The 15,065-nt window shown below is 44.6% G+C and overlaps 1 protein-coding gene across 1 annotated transcript in view; it reads left to right on the top strand.

Annotated features, from left to right (window-relative positions):
• Positions 1-1,973: 1,973 nt before the first annotated feature.
• Positions 1,974-15,065, top strand: part of LOC147108800 (uncharacterized) — a 49,477-nt gene continuing 36,385 nt past the window's right edge. The window contains exons 1-2 of the mRNA XM_086005642.1: positions 1,974-2,197; positions 10,183-10,277. Coding sequence (XP_085861768.1) covers positions 10,206-10,277 — 72 coding nt within the window. The 5' untranslated portion in view covers positions 1,974-2,197; positions 10,183-10,205. The remainder of the gene's footprint in view (positions 2,198-10,182; positions 10,278-15,065) is intronic.

Raw genomic sequence — 15,065 nt, 5'->3', positions numbered from 1 at the left:
CCCCCCCCCCCCCAATTATCTTAAATCTGTGTTCTCTAGAAACAGTTTCTCCTTATTTACTCACAAAACCCCTCATCACTTAGAAAACCCCTGTTAAATCTCCGCTCAGCCTTCTCTGCTCTAAGGAGAACAATACCAGTTTCTCTAATCTCGACACTTAATTGAAGTCCCTAATCTCTGGTATAATTCTGGTAAATCTCCTCTGCACCCCCTCCAATGCCTTGACATCCTTCCTAAAGTATGGTGCCCAGAATTGGACACAGTACTCTAGCTGAGGCCTAACCAGTCATTTATAAAGGTTTAGCATAACTTCCTTGCTTTTGTGCTCTACATCTCTAATTATAAAGCCAAGGATTTTGTATTTTTTTTATAACAGCCTTATCAACTTGTCCTGTCACCTTCAAAGATTTGTGTATATGAACCCCCAGGTCTCTGTTCCTGCACTCCCTTTTAAAATTGTACGATTTTGTTTATACTGTCTCACCATATTCTTCCTCCCAAACTGCATCACTTCACACTTCTCTGCATTAGATTTTATCTGCCATGTTCTGCCAATTTTACCAGTCTGTCTATGTCATCTTGAAGTCTGCTACTAACCTCCTCACTGTCTACTACATTTCCAAGTTTTGGGTTAAATGCAAACTTTGAAATTGTGCTTCCCTATATCTAAGTCTAGGTCATTAATATATATCCAAAAGAGCAGTGATCCTAATACTGACCTCTGCAGGACACGAGTGTATACTTTCTTCCAGTCTGAAAAACAACCATTCACTGTGGCTCAGTTAGGAGCACTCTCATGTGTTCAAGTTCCACTCCAAAGACTTGAGCACAAGAATCTAGGCTGACACTCCAGTGTAGTTCTGAGGTGCTGTCTTTCGGATGAGGCGTTACACCAAGGTCCCCTCTGCTCTCTCAGGTGGACACAAAAGATCTCATTGCACTATTGCGAAGAAGAGCAGGGGAATTATCCACGATGTCCTGGTGAATATTTATCCCTCAATCAACATCACTATAACATCTGGTCATTATTACATTGCTGTTTGTGGGAGCTTGCTGTGTGCAAATTGGCTGCCGCGTTCCCTACATTATAACAGTAACTACACTTCAAAAGCACTTCATTGGCTGTAAAGCACTTTGGGACCTCCTGCGGTCGTGAAAGGTGCTATACAAATGCAAGTCTTTCTTTTATTGCTCTCTGCTTTCTGTCTCTTAGACAATATTGTATACATGCTGCCACTGACCCTTTAATTCCATGGGCTTTAATTTTGAATGGCCAAGGCCCATCACACAAGGACACAACCAAGATTGGAAAACAAATATACAGTCAAAATAAATCATGAAGTATTAGGTGAAGCCAAGTGTGGGTTTAAAAGACCTTTAGAAACAATGCAATGATGTAAGTAATTTCAAATGAAACAATAGACATAAGAATTAGGAGCAGAGGTAGGCCCTTCGAGCCTGTTCTGCCATTCAATAAGATCATGGCTGATCTTCGAACTTAACTCCACTTTCCTGCCCAATCCCCATTTCGCTTGATTCCCCTAGAGTCCAAATATCTATCTATCTCTGCCTTGAATATACCTTTCTCCAGAAATGTAGTCTCATGGGATTTACATTTCATGAAAATATAAATCCAACGTGAGAACACAGAGGAATTTTAAAAACCTATACGGTGTATATATATAAAATATATATTAACATATATAAATAATCTGCATTGTCGTGACTTCATAGGATCCCTTTGTAACATAAATCACTCACTTATACATATGTATTAGTTTGTGTTGATCCTGCACATAACTGTTTTGACGTTGCTTTTGTTTTGCTGATTTTTCACTTTGCTTACATTTACTGCAGTGAGGGAGGCTTGAATAGTCAAAAAACAAGGCATTTTTGCCTTGAGTTTCCCCCCCCCCCCCCGGAATAGGAAAATCTTCCCTCCCCCCTTCCCTCAAGGGTCCATCTTCCTGTGTCGGGCCGGAGGAATAGGGCGTGACTCCGAGGAGGTGCTGAATTGGGAAAAGCTGAAATCAGAGTAACTCACCTCTGCTCACTAACGGGTCAGATGACAGTATTATTGATGCAAACAAAGGGAAGCAGGTGCTGCCTTTTCCCCCGGGCGGCGGGGATCATGCTATGCCTGGCCGTGAGAGATCTTGGAACCAATGCCCTGCCGTGCCATTCCAGCAATAACCAGGTAAAGGGATCGAGTCAACAACGGCTTGTGTGTTCTTCTCATTCCGGATTAGATTTCTTTCCTAATACCGGCGCACAAATCAAATTTTAAGATTAATTTGATTTCTGCATATTTTACACATCGGTGCATCACGGGAGGTTACAGAGCGCATTGCAGAGGTGAAATTATTCCATCAATACGGCTTGAATTAAGCAAAATCTCTTCCCCCCGGTATAAATATAGGCGTTGTGAACGAACACATATTTTGACTATTCAAATTATTGATTTTCAACAATTTGGGGTTTTTTTTGTTTAAAGGGGGGAGGGCGGGAGCATATCATAATAGAATAAATGACTAGCAATTTTGTTTATTCCAGAAGGGGGAAAGAGTAGTGCATCATTTATTGGCACACTGAGTAACACAATGAGGAGGGCAGCTGATTTACTGCAGCAAGTAATTTATCATTTAGATACCAACATTTTCCCTGCCTCTGGCACTTTTTATGCAAAATTACAATATTCGCCAGCAAATTATGCTACACATGGTAGGTGTAGAGATTCAGTGAACTTGTGAGGTGTTGCACTGTGACAAACTTGCCCCACCATTAAGCATTTTGAGACATAGCACAGTAATTTTACATTTAAAGCTTAAATTTAGATTTGCACTTGGATGCAGAAGGGATTCTATTTCCAGTACAAATCCTATTCAGGCACTAATTTAACCCCTAGATTGCTGGAAGGATCAGGCCAGCCAGTTTTTCATGTCACTGAAATAAACCCCAATATTACAGTAATAACGTTGCTCAAATGCATACTTTCTTACCTGAAACATGATGGCCCGGAATTTGCAGAAGTGAAGGCGTTCGCCACTGACCCCGAAGTATGCTTTGCGCAAGGATCTCATCGAGAACTTTGAGTTTTCTGACGTTCAGTTCAAATCAACGGAGGTTAGTGGGGATCCCCTTGTGCGAGCTGCTGTGACGTCAACAAGCTGTCTAACATAAGAACATAAGGAATAGGAGCAGGAGTCGGCCATTCAGCCCCTTGAGCCTGCTCCGCCATTCAATAAGTTCATGGCTGATCTGATCTTGGCCTCAACTCCACTTTCCTGCCTGTTCCCCATAACCCTTGACACCCCTATAGTTCAAAAATCTGTCTATCTCAGCCTTGAATATATTCAGTGACTCCGCCTCCACAGCTCTCTGGGGTAGAGAATTCCAAAGATTCACGACCCTCTGAGAGAAGAAATTCCTCCTCATCTCCGTCTTAAATGGGCGACCCCTTATTCTGAAACTATGCCCCCTAGTTCTAGATTCCTCCACGAGGGGAAACATCCTCTCAGCATTTACCTTGTCGAGCCCCCTCAGAATCTTATATATTTCAATAAGATCACCTCTCTTTCTTCTAAACTCCAATGGGTATAGGCTCAACCTGCTCAACCTTTCCTCATAAGACAACCCCTTCATCCCAGGAGTCAATCTAGTGAACCTTCTCTGAACTGCCTCCAATGCAAGTATATCCCTCCTTAAAAAAGGAGACCAAAACTTTATGCAGTACTCTAGGTGTGGTCTCACCAACGCCCTGTACAGTTGTAGCAAGACTTCCCTACTTTTATACTCCATTCCCCTTGCAATAAAGGCCAACATTCCATTTGCCTTCTTAATTACTTGCTGTACCTGCAGGCTAACTTTTTGTGCTTCATGTACAAGGACACCCAGATCCCTCTATACTGCAGCATTCTGTAGTCTCTCTCCATTTAAATAATATTTTGCTTTTCTATTTCTACCAAAATGGATAACCTCACATTTTTCCACATTATATTCCGTCTGCCAAATTTTTGCCCACTCACTTAACCTATCTATATCCCTTTGAAGACTTTGTGTTCTCCTCACAACTTGCTTTCCCACCTATCTTTGTATTGTCAGCAAATTTGGCTACAGTACATGCGGTCCCTTCATCCAAATCATTAATATAGATTGTAAATAGTTGGGGCCCCAGCACTGATCCCTGTGGCACCCCACTAGTTTCAGTTTGCCAATCTGAAAATGACCCATTTATCCTGACTCTCTGTTTTCTGTTAGCCAATCCTCTATCCATGCTAATATATTACCCCCAACACCATGCGCTTTTATCTTGTGCAGTAACCTATTATGTGGCATCTTATCGAATGCCTTTTGGAAATCCAAATACACTACATCTACTGGTTCCCCTTCATCCACCCTGCTCATTACATCCTCAAAGAACTCTAATAAATTTGTCAAACACCATTTCCCTTTCATAAAACCATGTTGACTCTGCTTGATTGTATTATGATTTTTCTAAATGTTCTGCTACTACTTCCTTAATAATGGATTCCAGCATTTTCCCAATGACAGATGTTAGGCTAACTGGCCTATAGTTTCCTGCTTTCTGTCTCCCTCCTTTCTTGAATAAGGGTGTTACATTTGCAGTTTTCCAATCTGCTGGGACCTTTCCAGAGTCTAGGGAATTTTGGAAGATTACAACCAATGCATCCACTATCTCTGCAGCCACTTCTTTTAAGACCCTAGGATGCAGGCCATCAGGTCCAGGGCACTTGTCAACCTTTAGTCCCATTAGTTTGCCTGGTACTTTTTCTCTAGTGATGGTGATTGTTTTAAGTTCCCCCCTCCCTTTTGCCCCCTGATTTTCCATTATTATTGGGATGCTTTTAGTGTCTTTTACCATGAAGACAGATACAAAATATTTGTTCAAAGTCTCTGCCATTTCCTTGTTTCCCATTATTAATTCCCTTGTCTCATCCTCTAAGGGACCAACATTTACTTTAGCTACTCTCTTCCTTTTTATATACTTGTAGAAGCTCTTACTGTCCGTTTTTATATTTCTTGCTAGTTTACTCTCATAATCTATTTTTTCCCTCTTTATTTTTTTAGTTACCCTTTGCTGGTTTCAAAAATTTCCCAATTTTCTGGCCTACCACTAATCTTCGCAACATTGTATGTCTTTTCTTTCAATTTGATACCCTCCTTAATGTCCTTAGTAAGCCACGGATGGTTCATCCTTCTCGTAGAGTCTTTCTTTCCCACTGGAATATATCTTCGTTGAGAGTTATCAAATATCCCCTTAAAAGTCTGCTGCTGCTTATCTACCATCTTACCTTTTAATCTATTTTCCCAGTTCAATTTAGCCAACTCTGTCTTCATATCCTTGTAATTGCCTTTATTTCGGGTTAAGGCACTAGTTTCAGACCCAAGTTTTTCACCCTCAAACTGAATGTGATATTCGATCATGTTATGATCACTCTTCCCTAGAGGATCCTTTACTATGAGATCATTAGTTAATCCTGTCTCATTACACATTACCAGATCTAAAATAGCCTGTTCCCTGGTTGGTTCCACAACGTATTGTTGTAAGAAACTGTCCTAAATACACTCTATGAGCTCACCCTCAAGGCTACCTTTGCCAATTTGATTGTCCAATCTATATGAAGATTAAAATCGCCCACAATTATTGCAGTACTTTTCTTACAAGCCCCCATTATTTCTTGATTTATACTCTGTCCCACAGTGTAGTTACTGTTAGGGGGGCCTATAGTCTACTCCCACCAGTGACTTCTGTCCCTTATTATTTCTTATCTCCACCCAAACTGATTCTACATCTTGATCTTCCGAGCCAAGATCATTTCTCACTACTGTACTGATCCCATCCTTTATTAACAGAGCTACCCCACCTCCTTTTCCTTTCTACCTATCCTTCCAAAATGTCAAATACCCCTGAATATTCAGTTCCCATCCTTGGTCACCTTGCAGCCACATCTCTGTAATGGCTATCAGATCATACCCATTTATTTCTAGTTGTGTTGTCAATTCATCTATCATGTTACGAATGCTGCGTGCATTCAGATAAAGAGCCTTTAATTTTGTCTTTTTACCATTTTTCCCTACTATGACCCTATTTGCTGATGCACTCTCATGCTTGTACGCTCTGTTCCTTCCTGTCACACTCTGTTTATCATTTCCCCTATTGCTACCCTGCACTATTGCCTTGTCCTTTCTCTTTAACTTTCTAAGTTTCCCCTCACCTGAACCCTCCCCCCCTCTATTTAGTATAAAGCCTATCTACAGCCCTAGTTATTTGATTTGCCAGGACACTGGTCCCAGCATGGTTCAAGTGAAGCCCGTCCCAATGGAACAGCTCCCTCTTTCCCCAGTACTGGTGTCAGTGCTCCATGAATTGAAACCCATTTCTCCCACACCAATCCTTGAGCCACGCATTCAACTCTCTGATATTATTGACCCTATGCCAATTTGCTCGTGGCTCAGGTAGTAATCCAGAGATTATTACCTTTGTGGTTCTGCTTTTTAATTTAGCCCCTAGCTGCTCACACTCCCTCAGTGGGGTGGAGTGGGGTTGGGGTGCGGTGAGGGCTGGGGGTGGGAGGGGACAGTGCAGTCTGTGTCGGAGCTGTCAATGACAGACCGCAACTTCAGGATTCCTGCATGCACCTGCGTTTGCCCCAAATTGCGAAGCTGCGGTCAGTTTCAAAGGTGGAATGACGCCGAACGCTGCCAGTTCGCTGTCGTCCCGACCGCAAATTCTGGGCCATTTAGTTTAAGGGTGTTGTTGATGCAAAGTGGTTTCAGGTGTGTATCAACTCAAAAGTAGTAATATTACCAGAGGGGGTTGTCTCATGAAGAAAGATTGAGCAGGTTGGGCCTATACGCATTGGAGTTAGAAGAATGAGAGGTGATAAAGCCTAGAGTTATACAGCACAGAAAGAGGCCCTTTGGCCCATCGTGTCCGCACCGGCCATCAAGCCCTGTCTATTCTAATCCCATTTTCCAGCACTTGGTTCGTAGCCTTGTATGCTATGGCATTTCAAGTGCTCATCTAAATGCTTCTTGAATGTTGTGAGGGTTCCTGCCTCTACCACCCTTTCAGGCAGTGAGTTCCAGATTCCAACCACCCTCTGGGTGAAAAGGTTTTTCCTCAAATCCCCTCTAAACCTCCTGCCCCTTGCCTTGAAACTATGCCCCCTGGTTATTGACCCCTCTACTAAGGGAAAAAGTTCCTTTCTATCTACCCTATCTATGCCCCTCATAATTTTGTACACCTCAATCAGGTCCCCCCCTCAACCTTCTCTGCTCCAAGGAAAACAACCCCAGCCTGTCCAATCTCTCTTCATCGCTGAAACGCTCCAGCCCAGGTAACATCCTGGTGAATCTCCTCTGCACCCTCTCCAATGCAATCACATCCTTCCTATAGTGTGGCGACCAGAACTGCACACAGTATTCCAGCTAACATTTTGTACAGCTCCATCATAACCTCCCTGCTCTTATATTCTATGCCTCAGCTAATGAAGGCAAGTATCCCATATGCCTTCTTAACCACCTTATCTACCTGTCCTGCCTTCAGGGATCTATGTACATGCACACCAAGGTCCCTCTGATCCTCTGTCCTTCCTAGGGTCCTACCATTCATTGTGTATTCCCTTGCCTTGTTAGTCCTCCCAAAATGCATCACCTCACATTTTTCAGGGTTAAATTCCATTTGCCACTGTTCTGCCCATCTGACCAACACATCTATATCGTCCTGTAGCCTGAGGCTTCCCTCCTCGCTATTTACCACTCCACCAATTTTCGTGTTATCTGCGAACTTACTGATCATATCTCCTACATTCATATCTAAATCATTAATGTACACTACAAACAGCAGGGGACCCAGCACCGATCCCTGTGGTACACCACTGGACACAGGCTTCCAATCACAAAACAACCTTCAACCATCACCCTCTGCCTCCTGCCACTAAGCCAATTTTGGATCCAATGTGCCAATTTGCCCTGGATCCCATGGGCTCTTACCTTCTTGACCAGTCTCCCATGCGGGACTTTGTCAAAGCCTTACTGAAGTCCATATAGACTACATCAACTGCACTACCCTCATCCACACACCTAGTCACCCCCTCTCAAAATTCAATCAAATTGGTTAGACATGATCTCCCCCTGACAAAGCCATGCTGACTATCCTTGATTAATCCTTGCCTCTCCAAGTGGAGACTAATTCTGTCCCTCAGAATTTTTTCCAATAATTTCCCTGACATGAATCAGTCATTCATGAAAGAAAGACTTATGAAATAATACTGAGCGGCCTGCGGGTGGCGCTGTCCAGGGAGAGTATAAATACTCGGGCACGGGCCCAGCATGCGCAGGACATTCTTAACAGGGACTAGTGAAGGACACAACTCGATCTCCATGTTGTAAAACAGTTGATTAAAGCTTTGTTTAACGCTTAGACCAAGTGCCTAGTAGTTTTCTTACGTCATTCCCTACCACTGTTCTTAGGCTCACTGGCCTGTAATTCCCTGGTTTATCCCTACTATCCTTCTTGAATAATGGTACTACGTTAGCTGTCCTCCAGTCCTCTGGCACCTCCCCTGTGGCCAGAGAGGTTCTGAAAATTTGTGTCAGCGCCCCTGCAATCTCCTCCCTTGCCTCACACAGCAGCCTGGGATACATCTCATCTGGGCCTGGTGATTTATCCACTTTTATGCCCGCTAAAACCGCTAGTACCTCCTCCCTCTCAATACTAATTTGTTCAAGTATATCACAATCCCCCTGCCTGATTTCTATGCCTACATCGCCCTTCTCCATAGTGAACACAGATGCAAAATATTCATTTAAAACCTCACCTACATCTTCCGGCTCTACACACAGATTGCCACTTTGGTCCCTAATGGGCCCTACTCTTTCCCTGGTTACCCCCTTGCCCTTAATATACTTATAAAACACCTTGGGATTTTCCTTTATTTTGCCCGCCAGTGTTTTTCATGCCCCCTCTTCGCTCTCCTAATTTATTTTTTAAGTACCCCCCTGCACTTTCTATACTCCTCTAGGGCTTCCATTGTTTTTAGTCCTTTGTATCTGCCAAAAGCCACCCTTTTTTCCCTAATCCATTCTTGTATATCCCTCGACATCCAGGGTTCCCTGGACTTGTTGCTCCCACCCTTGACCTTTATGGGAACATGTTGGCGCTGTACTCTCTCTATTTCCTTTCTGAAATACTCCCACTGCTCTGATGTGGATTTTCCTACAAGTAGCTGATCCCAGTCCACTTTGGCCAGGTCCTGACTTATATTAAAATTGGCCTTCCCCCAATTTGCAACCTTTATTTTATGATCTTATTGAAACATATAAGATTCTGAGGGGGATTGACATGGTAGATGCAGAGAGGATGTTTCACACTTGTGGGGGAATCTAGAACTAGGGGGCATAGTTTCAGAATAAGGGGTCGCCCATTTAAAACAGAGATGAGGAGGAATTTCTTCTCTTAGAGGGTCGTAAATCTGTGGAATTCTCTACCCCAGAGAGCTGTGGAGGCTGGGCCATTGAATATATTTAAGGTGGAGATAGACATATATTTGAACTATAGGAGAGTTGAGGGTTATGGGGAACGGGCAGGACAGTGGAGTTGAGGCCAAGATCAGATCAGCCATGATCTTATTGAATGGTGGAGCAGGCTCGAGGGGCCAAATGGCCGACTCCTGCTCCTATTTCTTATGTACTTGGGAGTGAGGTCACAATCTGAGCACATTAAAACCAAGCAGTGTGAACTCTATTCAGGAATCATCTCATAATGGTCTGAGTATACTTCAGGTGCATTATAGCTCTAGCCTGGTGTAAAGTCACATTTTCAAAGTGTCCATTCAGTCTGTTGGACTTCTCGGATACTTTGTAATCTGATCTTTTGATGTTTTTAATGTAAGGGGAAGGCCGATGCTCCCACTCCTGTTACAGTAACAAAAGGTAGTTGTCCAGGGAGTACAGATGCATACAAGCACGCATGTGTAGAGCTCTTTTTTATGTCGGTGTGACCGTTGGCAGTATAACTTGGATCTGCTAACCGCTTGTCATGCTCCAAGTATACTAACCTATGACTGGTAGCTGCAGTAGGACTGCAGCTTAATTGAACTTCCATATGCTATTCCCTCAATGACATCGCTCTGAAAAATATTGGGTTCTTTATTTTAGCTGATGGAGATGATGTGAGTGGAATGGATAATGACAGCAAACAATGGGCACAAGTGTTGTGGGACTACCTTAAATTGGGACAACCTCTTGTAAAGGTAGGAGAGCTTCCCGAATGACTGGCAGAAAGACAAACTGTACATTCGCACAGCTACAAAGATAAACATTCTAAGGATTAATTATTGTAAAATTATTTCACCTGCTTCATTCGCTCACCACCGATTCCATCCCCCTTCCTGAGCACTGTCTCAGGCTGAAACAGACTGTTTGCAACCTCGGCGTGCTACTTGACCATGAGCTGAGCTTGCGACCCTGTAATCTCTCCGTCACAAAGACCATCTACTTCCACCTCCATTACCCATCTCCGACCCTGACTCAGCCCATCTGCTGCCGAAACCTTCATCCATCCACTGAACTATCTTCTCTGCTTTCCTCCCTCTGCATTTGCACTGAGTGACCTCTCATCCTCGGTGATTTCAACCTCCAACTCAACTCTTCGTGCTCCCTCTCCTCTGCGTACCCTGCCCTCCTTTCCTCCCTTAATCTTTCCCTTCATGTAAACTCCCCCACCCATGTACACAGCCACACCCTCAATCTTATCATCTCGTGTGACCTCGCTATCTCCGACCATTTCCTTATATCACTCATAGTCCTCTTTCCCCCCCCCCCCCCCCCTCCCAACCCCACTTTTTTTTGTGTCCATCCTTGGAAAAAACTCTCACTCAAGTATCTTACTACTGCACTTTCTAATTCCCAACTATCTAGTCTTTGGCCGACAATTCTTCATGACATTTCTGCAGTTACTGACTTGCTACATCACACCTTCCCCACCACCTTTGATGCCCTGTCCCCATTAAAATTATTACACTCTCTCACCCTAGTCGTTCCCCTGGTATACCCCTCATCTCTGATTCCTTAAGTCCAAGGGACGCTGACTTGAACGTCTTTGGTGGGCAACTGGTCTAATCATCCAGCACCAGATTTGGCTAGATCATATAAAGCACTACCGGATCCTGTTCCCCATCTCTAAAACCACCCACTATTCTAAGATCATCCAGGATGGCAAAAATAACACCAGGCTTCTCTTCTCCACCACTCACCGTCTTCTCAAACCACCCTCCCCTGCCGCCTCCTCCCTCACCTCCAACAAAAAATGTGAGGAGCTCATGGACTTCTTTGTTCAAAAGATCGACAACATCTGTTCAACTGCCTTTGCTACTTCGCTCCCTTCCCCTAGCCCACCAGGCCTTACATCCTCTGTTTTCCCCCCGCCCTAACCCTAAATTTGCCTCTTTCTCTCGTTTCTCTCTTATGTCCACTCTTGCCCTTTAAAGCTCATCTTGTCAATGAGACCGACCTCCTGCTCTCTCGACCCTATTCCTATTAAATTGCTGACCACCCAACTTCCCTTCCTGGCTCCCATGTTGGCGGATATTGTTAACGGTTCTCTCTCCTCAGGTATTGTCACCCTCTCCTTCAAATCTGCCGTCATAACCCCTTTCCTCAAAAAAACAACCCTTGATCCCTCCAGCCTTGCAAATTATCACTCCATCTCTAACGTCCCTTTTCTCTCCAAAGTTCTTGAATGTGTTGTCGCCTCCCAAATCCATGCCCATCTTTCCCAGAACTCCTTGTTTGAATCCCTCCAATCAGGCTTCCGCCCCCACAGTACCGAAATGGCTTTTACCAAGGTCACAAATGATATCCTAATTGACTGTGACAAAGGTAAACTATTCCTTCTCATCCTTCTGGACCTGCCTGCAGCCTTTGACACAGTTGACTCCAACACCTCTCCACCGTCGTCCAGCTGGATGAGACTGCACTCGCCAGCCGTAACCAAAGAATCACCTGCAATGGCTTCTCTTCCCAATCTCGCATTGGTACCTCTGGTGTCCCCCAAGGATCTATCCTTGGCCCTCTCCTATTTCTCATCTACATGCTGCGCCTCAGTGACATTATCTGGCGACACAACGTGAGTTTTCACATGTACACTGATGATACCCAGCTTCACTCTCCTCCATCGCTCTCGAACCCTCCACCGTCTATACTATCAGACTGCTTTTCCAACATCCAGCACTGGATGAGTAGAAATTTCCTCCAATTAAATATCAGGAAGATCGAAGCCATTGTCTTTGGAACACGCCACAAACTCCATCCCCTTTCCATTGATCCGATTTTTCTCCCTGACTGTTGTCTAAGGCTAATCAAGTCTGTTCGCGACCTTGTTGTCATATTTGATTACGAATTGAGCTTCCTACCTCTTATCCGTTCTATCACTAAGACCAGCCATTTCCACCTTCGTAACACCACCCGTCTCCGCCCTTGCCTCAACTTATCTGCTACCAAAACCTACATCCATGCCGTTACCACCTCTAGACTTGACTATTCCCAAGTACTCCTGGCCGGCTTCCCTGGTTCTACTCTCCGTAAACTTGAGGTCATCCAAAACTCTGCCGCCTGTGTCCTAACTCGCACCAAATCCCGCTCACCCATCTCCCCTGTACTCACTGAGCTACATTGGCTCCCAGTTGAGCAACGCCTTGATTTCAAAATTCTGATCCTTCTTTTCAAATCCCTCCATGGCTTTGCCCCCTCCTTATCTCTGTAATCTCCTCCAGCCCTATAATCCCCCTAGACTTCTGTGCTCTGCCTATTCTGGCCTTTTGAACACCCCCAATTCTAATTGCTCCACTATTGGCAGTCGTGCCTTCAGTTGCCTAGATCCTAAGCTCTGGAATTCCCTCCCGAAATCTCTCCGCCTCTCCACTTCTCTTTCCTCTTTTAAAATGCTCCTTAAAACCTACCTCTTTGACCAAGCTTTGGGTCACCTGCCCTAACATCTCCTTATATGGCTCGTTCTCAAATTTTGTTCTTTTTTGATAACGCTTCTGTGAAGCGCCTTGGAACGTTTTATTATGTTAAAGGCGCTATATAAATATAAGTTGTTGTTGTTTTGTCACCTCCAGACGTAACTATTCCAAAGGCTTCCTGGCCGGCCTCCCATCCTCCATGTTCCATAACCTTCAGCTCTGCAGCCCGAATCCTATTCAGAGAGATTTAGGTGTCCTCGTATAGGAAACATAGAGAGTTAGTATGCAGGTACAGCAAGCAATTAGGAAGGCAAATGGAATGTTTGCCTTTATTCAGTACTGAATACTGGTGAGGGCGATGGTTCCTCTGGGGAGTACAGCCAGAGTCAAGTCCACGGCACCACGGGTGGCTCAGCTTCATGGGGGGGGGGGATCGGGATTCAATAGTTAGGGAAACAGACAGGCATTTCTGTGGCTACAGACATGATTCCAGGATGGTATGTTGCCTCCCTGGTGCCGGGGTCAAGGATGTCACATTCTGCAGGACATTCTGAGGGGAGAGGGTGAACAGCCAAAGAGGGATGAGGTCCTGCCAGCAGATTTTAGGGAGCTAGGAAATAGATTAATAAGCAGGACCTTAAAGGTAGTAATCTCCAGATTGCTCCTGGTGCCACGAGATAGTGAGTATAGAAATAGGAGGATAGAGCAGATGAATGCATGGTTGGAGAGATGGTGCAGGAGGGAGGGCTTTAGATTCCTGGAAAATTGGGACCGGTTCTGGGGGAGGTGAGCCCTGTACAGGCCAGATGGGTTGCACCTCAACAGAGCCGAGACCAATATCCTCGCAGGTGAGTTTTCTAGTGCTGTTGGGGAGTGTTTAAACTAATTTGACAGGGGGATGGGCATCAAGATGTAGCATTAGAAAGGAGAAACAAGGTGCATAAAGGATTGGGAGAGACAAATAGCACTAGAGTAAGAAATAGTACCACATTAAATGGGGTCAGACTAAGACCCCAACTAATGTTAGAATCATAGAATGGTTACAGCACAGAAGGAGGCCATTCGGCCCGTCGAGCCTGTGCCAGCTCCCTGCAAGAGCACTGCAGCTAGTCCCACTCCCCCGCCCTTTCCCTGTAGTCCTGCAATTTTTTTTTTCAGATACTTATCCAACTTCCTTTTGAAAACCACAATTGAATCTGCCTCCACCACCCTTTCAGGCAGTGCATTCCAGACCCAAACCACTCGCTGCGTAAAAAAGTTTTTCCTCATGTTGCCTTTGGTTCTTCTGCCAATCACCTTAAATCGGCGTCCTCTGATTCTTGATCCTTCAGCCAATGGGAACAGTTTCTCTCTATCTACTCTGTCTAGACCCCTCCTGATTTTGAACACTTCTATCAAATCTCCTCTCAACCTTCTCTGCTCTAAGGAGAAGAACCCCAGCTTCTCCAGTCTATCCACATAACTGAAGTCCCTCATCCCTGGAACCATTCTTGTAAATCTTTTCTGCACCCTCTCTAAGGCCTTCAAATCCTTCCTAAAGTGCGGTGCCCAGAATTGGACACAATACTCCAGTTGAAGCTGAACCAGTGTTTTATAAAGGTTCATCATAACTTCCTTGCTTTTGTACTCTATGGGGGAAAATTCAGTTGCTTTGTGCCTACTGTTAGCGCCCTAAGAGGGTGTTAATGAGGCGCAAAGCAACTAGCACCTGGGTGTGGCGATGTTTGCACCACTTGCGAAATTGACCAGACATTTTGCGGCGGCGCTAAACACTACCGCCTCGATCTCCTGCGCCTGCGTCCTGCGACCGGATATTGAGTGGCGCCCCCTGCCTTACCGCCTGCCACTAGCAACGACAGGTTGAGGGGAGCGTTTTGCAGTCGGGAAGGGACTGGGGGAGCGCTATTTAAAGTGAGTATTTCTCTATTTGCTTTTTTTCCAAACTTGAGCATCTAAATTTAAGTGCCTTGGTGTAGATTAAAAGATATGTGTTCCAGATTTTAAAACGAATAAATTAATTGAGATGGGAGACCAGGCAATGTGTTGTTGTTGTTGCTTGTGGGAGCTGGTGGACAC

This window comes from Somniosus microcephalus, chromosome 13 (assembly GCF_052327205.1).
Source record: "Somniosus microcephalus isolate GS21.2 chromosome 13, FLI_Smic_1.0, whole genome shotgun sequence".
NCBI classification, from domain to species: domain Eukaryota; kingdom Metazoa; phylum Chordata; class Chondrichthyes; order Squaliformes; family Somniosidae; genus Somniosus; species Somniosus microcephalus.
The sequence above is the reverse complement of the archived record's forward strand: the minus strand, read 5'-3'. Positions and strand labels throughout refer to the sequence as shown.